The sequence below is a fragment of the Gavialis gangeticus genome, unplaced genomic scaffold (genome assembly GCF_001723915.1).
Source record: "Gavialis gangeticus isolate Ggan-Ray unplaced genomic scaffold, GavGan_comp1, whole genome shotgun sequence".
NCBI lineage: Eukaryota > Metazoa > Chordata > Crocodylia > Gavialidae > Gavialis > Gavialis gangeticus.
This window is the reverse complement of record NW_017728992.1, coordinates 42,996,657-43,007,061: the sequence shown is the minus strand read 5'-3', so window position 1 is coordinate 43,007,061 and position 10,405 is coordinate 42,996,657. Positions and strand designations below refer to the sequence as shown.

Genomic DNA, 10,405 nt, shown 5'->3' with positions numbered 1-10,405 from the left:
ACCCTGGCACGATGTTGCATACTGTGGCTTGGGAGTAAGGGGCAGACAGATACACAGACAGCATCGAGAAGGTAAGTCTGTGGAGGGAAGGTGTGGGAGGTAGATCAAGGCCTCCATGGTGAGGGAGGAAGTGCGACAGGGCAGGTCATGCAACAGAGCTCCTGGTGGCTCAGCTAGAGGCATGGAGGGTGGGGTGGGGGGTGTGGCTCCATGTGGCTGATTTAAGATGCGTGGAGATCTGTACGCAAGGTAGTGGTGGGTTGCCCACTGCAGGCTGAGCCTTTGTGTCCTGCTGCTTTTGCCCTGGGAGCCTGTGACCCCATGTTGTGCCTCCCACTGCCAGGTGGGCAGGGGACATGTGACACAGCTAGCACATGGCTCCTGGGGCAAAGGCAGCAGGGTGCAGAGCCCCAGCCCACAGCAGGCAGCCCCGTCTCTGGGGCACAGGGAGCACGTGCCCCTGAGATTTGTGCGTGGGGTAGAAGCAGGCTGCCTGCTGCAGGCTGGGGCTCTGCACCCTGCTGCCTTTGCCCAGGAGCTCCACACTGGCTGTGCTGTGCGCCTCCTGCCCACATCACTGTAATTGGGAGAGAGATGTTAGACAAGCTTTCAGGCACAGTGCCCTTCTTCAGCTCTGGGAAACAGTCTAGCTATATAGCAGATAAAACAATGGCTTGTGTTTATCTCCACATGTAAATAAAGTAACCTCAAAAACAACAGAAGTGCAGGAAAAAACCCCCTTTAGAATAGCCTTGTTTTGAAACTACTTGTGCTAATTACATTGTTCCTATCTTTACAGCCTCCCACTGTTTTTATTTACATGCATGGCTAAATACAAGTCACTGTTTTATCTGATATTTAGCTTAGGATGTTCCTGTTTCTCTCTCAGACCTCAGGAAGGACAGGCAGTTCCCCAAAGCTTGTCTAACATCTCTCCCAGCAATACAGTTGGTTTAATAAATGGTATCACCAAATAACCCTTGTTTGTCCCTTATTTTCTGTAACCTCACACCTATACCACTCCTCCTTCAACTCTTCTTAAAAACAAGCCAGACTACAAAATGGATCTGCTTCCTATCTGCCAGCAAACTCAACATGCATTCTTTGTCAAGCTAAGTAAACACATACATTATCAAGAATTGTAAAGCAGCCATGGGAAAAAAGTAAATTGGGGTTGCTTAAAGTTGGGCTCTTAACTGGAATGTAGTTAACCAATTTGTGTTCACATAAAAGCCAACTCAAATCTCCCAAACTTTTATTTTTTTTTAAGCTGTGCAGTACATAAGTACATTAATATTAATGTCCTTACAGTAAGCAGTTATGATTCTAAAAACCATACCAGGTTTAGTTTTTAAGGTGAAGGCTGTTCAAGACAGGGACAGTTTGCTCCTAGGCCTGTATGAATCACAATATTTATGTTACTGAATCTTAGAAGTCACAACATGCTTTTAACCTTTTAATTGAATCACAGACACATAAGCTTACTGATTAAAGTGAGCTCTTGCTCATGCAAGTTTACGCATCTTTAATTCAGTCTAAGGTGCAACTCTACCCTATCTTCTCTCTCCCTGACTTCAATCTAACATGGCTCTCTGACTCGTACAGTTGTCTAAACATTTCCATTATGAAGCATCAGTGACAAAGAAAGGGCTTTTTCAAAGAAAGCAGTTTGTGGGAAACTAACCTATTTGTACTTATAGAAAGAACTTGGATGCAAAAGTCTAATACTAAAAAGGCATACAAAATTAAGAATGTGGAATAACTCTGCACATGAAAGGCAGCAGCAGTATAGAGACATACAGCTTCTTGAAACATTTAGGCTTGTGCAACAAGAACTGACTCACTTCCTGCATCATGCTATGAAATACATAGAGACCATCCAATAAATCTTTTTTTTTTGTTAAAGTCTAGTTGGTATAATAAAAGATATCACCTTTACCACAAGTTCTGATTCCTTTTATTTATTTATATGCATACACACACACACACTCTAGGGGTGCACCAATAAACTGGGTGACTAGCAGATCAGCATCAATAAAATGAGAAATTATGTTATCGGCTACCAGCTTATTTTGGTCATTGTAGTCTATAATTATGGCCACATGCCTGGAGTACGTTGGTGAGTGCAGTCTGGTTCTTGTGCCCCACTGTTGGCCTAAGACCATGGCAGATTACAGGTCCCAGACAGCAGTGGGAAGTAGAAGGTTGCTGGGGAACTCAGCAATACAGGGACTGTTACTGGCTTCTGTTGCTGCTGCCATGGCAATACCATGGATGTAGCATAAGAAACCTGAGCACCAGGGCTGCCATAGAGATGCTGAGCTGGGTAGAGGTGGGATAAGGTGCCATGCAAGGTATACTCTGCTCTGCTGGGGGCCTCTGAAAATTGGCTTCTCCCTAGTGGCTGTGGAAGCTTGGCTGTGCAGGACCCGCTGGCAGAGGCAGTGGCATACTTTGGGGCTCCAAGCACGCCCAGCACTGCTATCCACATGAGGGCCCACCCCGCCCACCCAGGGTGGCAGCGTGGGCTGTGCAGGGAGTGAGGCTTGGGTAGGGGGAACATGTGGGAATAACGCAATTGCCACCTTCTTCATTGAGGGCCAGAGTAGGCAGGATGCATGTGTTATAAATACAAACAAACAAAAAAAGATTTATTTTAGTTAGTTTATTTAGTCAGTAGTTTAAAATGTCTTGCACTATTACTAAATATGGGTTATCAGACTGGCATTGGCCAATATGTCTGGTAAATCATCAGTTATCGGTATTAGCCAAGAAAATCTTTATCGGTGCACCCCTTATATACATATACAACACATATAGTATATCATAGGATTACAGAAAAGTAAGGCTGGAAGGGACCTCACAAGGTCTTCTAGTCTAGCCTCCTGAACAAGGCAGGATCATTCCTGACTAAACCAACCCAGATGTCACAGCATCTGATTAAATTAGCTTCAGCCCATGAAACACCACAAGTTTTATCTATATATCTTACTTTATTAGTTTATAAAAGTGCATTTCTATCCTGTCTTCTTATGGACTTCAGACTAACACAGCAAACTACCTCTCTTGAAATGATCCCAGGCAAGTTACTGTGAAACCTGCTCTTGAAAACTTCCAAGGATGGAGATTCCACAATTTTTCTAGGTAGCCTGTTCCAATACTTGACCACCCTATGTGCATTAACACCTTGTCTTTTTTTCTCCCTGCCCATCCTTCCTGAACAAGCTATACACATCCATGGCAGTACTCTAGTGGTGTGAACTATTCCATAACATCTCCTTAATCCCAGTTACATCCAAATTCTCTGCCTGTACTAGGATCTCCTAGTCTTCCCATTTGTTCCCCATACTTCTTACCTTACCACATTAATATTTCAGGTATGATCGTCCTAGCTGCTCCCTAAGAGCATTGCTAAAGCTTCTATTATTGCTTCCCCTTGATAGGATTTTATCCAAGTCCACTGACTCTTTATTTACCTCTGGGTTTTTGTCACTATCCAGTGAGCCCAGTGTAAAGCACTCTTCATTAGGTTATTAAGCCTGTACAAGAAGACACTCTTTCCTCTTTGACAGGTGGACCTCATCTCTTCCTAGCAGTCCATTTTCTTGGAACAACGCCCCATGGCTGAAGAAGCCAAAGCCCTGTTGACAACACTATCAGCACAGCCATATGTTGAACTCCAGAAGGCATCTGGTTCTAGTGAGGGTTTACCCTTGACTAGAAGGATGGACACGAACACCACCTGGGCCCCCATCCCCTTCACATTTGTGCCCAGAGCCATATAGTCACTTTCGATCTGCTGAAGGTAACTCCCAAGCTGTATCATTAGTTCCCACACAGATGAGCAGCATGGGATACTAGTCAGAGGGCCAGATAAGTCTGGGTAACTATTCCACACCATCTTAGATACAGGTCCCTGGCATGCAGCAATCCTCCCAAGCCAACAGGTCAGGCCTACACAAATGTTTCTGCATCTTGCAGGAAGGAATTGCCAACCACCATCACCACCCACTGCTTTCTCTTGGTATCAGTGGTCTCCATCTTTTCGCCTCTAGGGGTGTGTGGCTTGGCCTCCCTTGCCACTGGACTAGACTCCTCATTCAATTAGACAGCTTCATACCTCTGGACTGGACCTGTAGCTGTCCAGCTGGAGGAGTGCTGTATGTTGCCGGTGGTGACGAGATGTCAGCATCTACCTTCCAGAGAGCCTGCATCATCTTTTGTCTTCCAGTGTTTTCTCTGGATGCACCTCTTCCGTGATGCCAGAAGTCTTTTTATGAATTGAGCTGATCAAGGCATTAGGTTTGGAAGCGTCCATGAGCACATCTACTTCCTCGTCCTGAGAATCTACCAGGAGACAGCTAGCAAGCACTCCCCGCACCTGGCTGACCCTTCAATTTTATTACATTGTTTCAATTATGCTTTTGTCCACTTCTGCCCATACTACCTAAACTAGTCCATAAAGCTGTTGTTTCATCCTTAAATTGGGCTTCTAGCACAATGTACAGTGAAAACTGCTGATAATAGCTAGGCAAGCAGACATCTTTGTTTATTCTACTAAGCAGCTAGAAAAACCTTGACTCAACTACTGGAAACTGCACAGGACTGGTGTGAGAAGTCCACATCACTTACTTTCCACTTGACTCATAAGCTTATCTTCACTGTCATACTTTGATTTAGTTTTAAGCTGTTTGGAGCATAAACTAATCTTAGCTATATAAAAAAATGCAGGGGCCCACTGGAGCACTGATGAATCTCATGGGCAACAAGTGTTCACTTTGCCTATGATTCAGATTTCAGAGCTGTTAGCAGTAAAATCCAAGCCAGAACACTCCTTCCTTTCTGAGAGAATTTCACAATAGTTGAAGAGCTCGTTAATAATATACTAAATAGAAACTGGATTCACAGTCTGTATTTGGTAATAGGTTAAACAAGATAATATTATTCCAGTCTGAAAAAAAGACTTCTGGAACATGTGCAGCTCAACTTTAGGGGAGTGAAAAGAACTTGGTTAAGTTTGCTAAAGTCTCTTACCCTTTAATCTTTCTTCTTTTTTTATAAAAGCTCATTTGTTAAAATTTAGAATAGTGCTAATGAAAATTGTAAAATGTTGCCTATTTTGCATGGCTACAATTAAGAAAACCAATAGCAGTGTTTTGGATTGTGGCTGGTTCTGGTATAGATATTACTATATATAGTAATATAATCTAGCCATTATATTCCATTAAAAGCTGATAGGCTTGCAAGGAAAATGCAAAGACTTTCTTAGAAGAAAGCTGTTTGTGCTTTTCTGAGCTGGAAAAGTTCATATTCTTAAATAGATAAATGAAAAAACCAAGAAAATTCCATTGCATATTTATTCCTTGGCTCATAAACTGAAAGCCTTTTCAGGCAAACAAAACCTTGAGAGAATGCTCAATTACTCATGCTGAAATTCTCTCCTTTGCTATACACAAGTGCATATATTATGAAGTTTTGTCTCATTCCCCAGAAATTCCCAAACTAGCATCACAGACGTACTGCACATTGAATGAGAAATTCCACTCATCTTCCTTGTGCTTCCATTTACACTATCAATAACACAAAGAAATTCACTTAACTTGCATTCATATGATATTACATGACTGGGACAGATCTAGGAGAGGGCCACAGCATGGTTACAACCCCCTTTGTGCACTACAAAGACTGTAAGCTCTCTGACTTCACCAGCTGGTCAGCACAGGGCCTCCCTGCAGCTTCTGAGCCTAGAGGATGAATATTACTGCTGTTTGTCCATCTCCGCCTCCGTTCTCCCTCCCCACACCCCTAATTTCAGTGGCAGAGGAAGTGGGGACAAGCAGTGGCAGTGCTCAGTTGAAGAACCCTGGAGCTATGTGAAACCAGGGACTAAGCCCCTACTGCCAAATTAAGAGGCAGGAGGAGGAAGGGAAGAACAAAGAGCAGTGATGCTTACTCACCCCCTGGGCTCTGGAGTCACATGAAAGCAGGGGGCCTGACCAGACCCTGGCCAACCAGCTGGTGAGTTCAGCACTCAAGGCACCTACACAGTTCTGGTGCTGACATACCAGTGAGCTCCAAGAGGTCTCCTGCATCTAGGATTGTAGCGAAGCAGGTGTAGCTACAGCACATTTTCTTCACTGTGCACATGCCACATGGTCAAAGGAGATGTGGTCACAATCGCCACACCACAATCCTAGATTCATCTATGTCTGTAACTTAAATATCAGAAGTTGTATCCATGTGCAACTCTTAACGTTCACATTAAAAAAATAAATCCATGCATGCACAAAATTCAAAATTTTAACCCTTTACTTTGGTTGACTTAACAAAAATTAAATAGATTTTTCACTGGATCAAGTAACTTGGAAACACTGCTCAAATCACAAACTTTCACATCAATAAGAATTTGAGAAGCTACTGAAAAAAATGACACTTCCTTTATTTTATAATCCTTTAAAAAAGGGCGGGGGGGAAGGAGTTTCTAGGGGGATTATAGTCAAGGAAGTGGAAAACAATAGAGGTCATACAATGTTGTTACTCTCACCTGGCTCTGCTCTTACTTAGAGCTTCTGCAAGTCCATGAGAAAAATCAAGGTAAAATCCCCCTCCACAATTTGGTAGAAAAATCTATACCTCCAAGTATGGGATCCTCACTAGCATTATCCCTGCACCTCACTAAAAGAAGGTGTTTATAGTAGGAAGTGGCAACCATTCAGTAGTGAGGGGAAAACAGTGCAACTCTGTCCAAGGTAGGCCAGCACTGCAGAACGCCCCTTTCCCCGATATCCAGGCTTCATGGACTAGATGAAATTGCTTGGCAGGCTAGAACTAGTCTATGGGAGGTAAGTTGCTGATCCATGTCTTACTCGTATCTTACTGGAACTCACCTGCTCTCCATCGTGTCCAGCAGCCAACACAAGATGCTTTGGTCCTACATCCCTTTACCTGCAAGATATTGCTTTGGCAAAGTATCTCTGCATGCTCATTCCTTAGGAAGAGCTTTGACATTGATGTCAATGCACACCAACACCATTACTCACCATGCCTTGACCAATCCACCACCAGTACCAAAATTTAGGTACATACCCCAGGCAAAGTGCTATATGCCCACCATAAAACCACTGTTTTAGGGAAAGGGGAAGGAAATGCTGCAACAAGCAGCTGTGACATCTGTACGACTTTAAAGACCTTGCTGTCTACACTCAGAGATGGGCTTACAAACTGATACAAGAAACTATACATCTCTTACTCATTTTGGGGAAGTATGAAATACATTAACTCAGGATATTGCAGATGTCAGTGTCTCCTGTCTCAGAATCACGAGGAATTCTTGACTTCCATAATTTAATTAACAGATTATATAAGTGTTTATTTCTTAAATGCCATTTTGGTTTTCTGTTAGGACACAAGAAGAACTGCGATCCCTTATCTCAAAATCAGTTATTCTGCATACGTACCATGGCTGGCTCTTAAAGTACACAATACAATATTTTCAATACGTCTTCAAACAAAAGTTTTCTATGCTGCAAGTAACTTATACTAAAGTTTATCTGGTGCAATACAGAGGTCACTGGGCAAAGTCCTCTGGTCCCTGTTACAACAGGAGGTAAATATAACTCTTTTCTGACCCTAAAAAATAAATCTTTCACCAAAATGTAAAAAACTAAAAATTAAATGGGTATTAAAAAGGTATTAGGTGCACAACAGAACCTTTTGAAACACGTCAATCTACCCATGACAGTGAACCAAGAATAATTAAATACTATACCCAGCTCACTTCCTATATTCATTTTTGTACTATTACAAGTTTTTAAAATACAAGTTCTCTCCTGTGGTATTGAATGAAATTAAAATAAAAGGAAAGCCACAAATCAGACAGCCATATAGAAGTCAGAGGAGAATTTCAGAATCAAATTTTGGGTTTTTTCTCCCTCAGTCTGAAATATTTTTGTTTTCCATCTCGAGACATTTTCAGAAGTATTTTATATTTATAGCCGAGATCTAAATGAAAAGCGCTTACAAGCAACGTTTGCTATCCTTACTAACCCAAAGTAATTTACAAATAAATTCTAACTTTAGTTTAATTCAGTGCACTAAAGAATTTCTTAGTGTGATAACACTAATAATTTCCAACGTTTTTAACCAATTATAGACTGATATATTCCAAAATCCCAAAGAACCTTCGAGGGGGGAGGGAGGGTTGTTTCTAAACTAAATTAAATACATTGCCAGTAGAACTACCCAAGACAACATTCTTTGCTCTGTTAACTTGGAAATGTTAAGTAATATGACCGATCAGATAACCACAGGGTATTTCATTTTTAATCACAGGGAAGTTTATATGGCCACTATGTTGGTACTAGGTCCTCAAGCACAGAACTCTGCAACTTCAACTTATCTTGTCAAGAGGAATCCAGCATGGAAACTCTCAGTGTTTGAGAGCAGGGTATGAAATATTTAATACAGCTCAAAATAAATGGTACATAATGGTCTAAGTTTAAATGCATTAGTCTTCTATCAAGCAGCAATAAGCACATAAGCATTTCTGGATAGTCTGAGATACCAAGTGAAACCTCTTAACCATATCCAAAGCCTATTGTATGCCCTTGCATAAACGATCTTATTTGGGTAAGAGAAAGCAACTGGCACTACCACAAGAATTGGGACATTCTTTCTGAAGAAAGTCTGCACACACCCTCCAAATTTTAACCAGTCACCTTCCTCTCTTCCTTTCAATGGCCAGATTTCACTACTTACAGTGAAGGAGACTTGTGTCTTCCTACCCTTGCAACGTTGTCTGCAGAATATATCTCAAACCAGCTTCGCTATAGGACTTCTTTTACAGAAAGGGCAGAAATAGCACATCATGAACCAAACCAAGAATACAGAGCCAGCCAACCTGCATGGAAACATGCGCCCAAGTTGCAGCAGAACCTGTCAATCCCAGATTGGCCTCGCCAGACATTTTCAGCCCCTCAGATAAGGCAATCATCCTCAACTGAGGGATTGCCCATGATGATCTTTTTTTAGACCTTTCATCATCACTTGACCAACCCTGGCAGAACATGGACAGTTTAGTGAAAAAACCCTACAGCCACACTTGCTCCTTTTCATAAAATAGGTCACTTGCTCATCCATGAGAACAGTCAACCAATAGTCCCTTAAAGGCAGCTTGCTTGGTTCCAACTTGACCTGCCTCACTCAAAGAAAAAGCACCCTGCATAAATGACGCACATCTCTTGTAGCGCAGGCTAGTGGCACCAAAGGCACCAGGTGGCTCTGTAAACCTGCCTATGTTAATTAGGGAAGACCCAGTGCTCTACTGACACCAGTACCATTCCCACAGGGGAGGTCAGCATGGTGGTCAAAACAGCCCACTGCCTGCTCACCAGGTGGCTCTGTAAACCTGCCTATGTTAATTAGGGAAGACCCAGTGCTCTACTGACACCAGTACCATTCCCACAGGGGAGGTCAGCATGGTGGTCAAAACAGCCCACTGCCTGCTCACCAGGTGGCTCTGAGGGGACAGCATCTCAGGTGCAGCCCTTGGCAGGGAGCACCTAGGGGCCCCCACAGGGTGTCACCATCACCCGACTCATGAGCAACAAAGAAGCCCTGAGACAAGGCAAAGGCACTTGTATAAATGCCCTTGGTGAACTGACCTGGTGACATGTGCCCCAGGAGGCAGGGTGCTTTTATCAGCACCGCACCAAGAGCTCAGCTAATAAAGGGCCAGGAGTGTCACATGTACCAGAGTCCTCACAATCAAACACAGCAGCAGGGGCGCTTTAACTAAAGCTCATCGAAGCACAGAGATACTGTTTTTTAGCACAGTGACACTAATCCACCTGATGCTGGAGCACAGCAATTGCCATGCTCCAGCAGAGTCCATTAATCGTAATTACCACACTTGATTAATCAAGTCTACACCGATGTGCTGCAACTGCAGCGTGTTGCAGCAGTCTAGCTGCACATGTACAGGCACCCCAAGTGCCTCAAGCATTGCCCATGGGAACCAGGTATCACCCCTGGCCAAGCAAGGGCATGGGTGGGGTGGGGGCAGCCTCCGCAGGCCCAGGGACACAGATGAAAGGGGGTGGGGGGTGAAGGAAGAGATCCTGCCCTGCCTGGCACTTACTGAGCTGGCTGGGGAGGGGTTCCTTGCAGGGGCCGCCCATCGCCGTGCTGAAGGCCGGGCCGGGGGCGGCGGGCGGAGTGCCGCTCTGCCGCTCGAAGTTGCCCGGGTTGGAGAAGTAGTCGCGCAGGCGGGGCAGCTCGCGGCCGCACTCCAGCAGCTCCGTGTGCAGCTCCAGCGCTGTCAGCAGGAACTGGTCGCGCAGCAGCTGCGCCGCCAGCGCGTCCATCGGCACCCGCGGGGGCTCCCCTACCCCGGCCCCCGGCCCGG

The 10,405-nt window shown here is 44.1% G+C and overlaps 1 protein-coding gene across 4 annotated transcripts in view; it reads right to left on the bottom strand.

Annotated features, from left to right (window-relative positions):
• Positions 1–10,405, bottom strand: part of KIAA1468 (KIAA1468 ortholog) — a 168,138-nt gene that overhangs the window by 157,322 nt on the left and 411 nt on the right. For 2 of the 4 annotated variants that reach the window (XM_019521650.1, XM_019521665.1), the window contains exon 1: positions 10,139–10,399. In XM_019521650.1, the coding sequence (XP_019377195.1) occupies positions 10,139–10,364 (226 nt within the window). In that variant the 5' untranslated portion in view covers positions 10,365–10,399. Of the gene's footprint in view, positions 1–4,632; positions 4,664–10,138 lie in introns of those variants that run through there. The other 2 variants (XM_019521674.1, XM_019521656.1) reach the window with 2 other exon arrangements.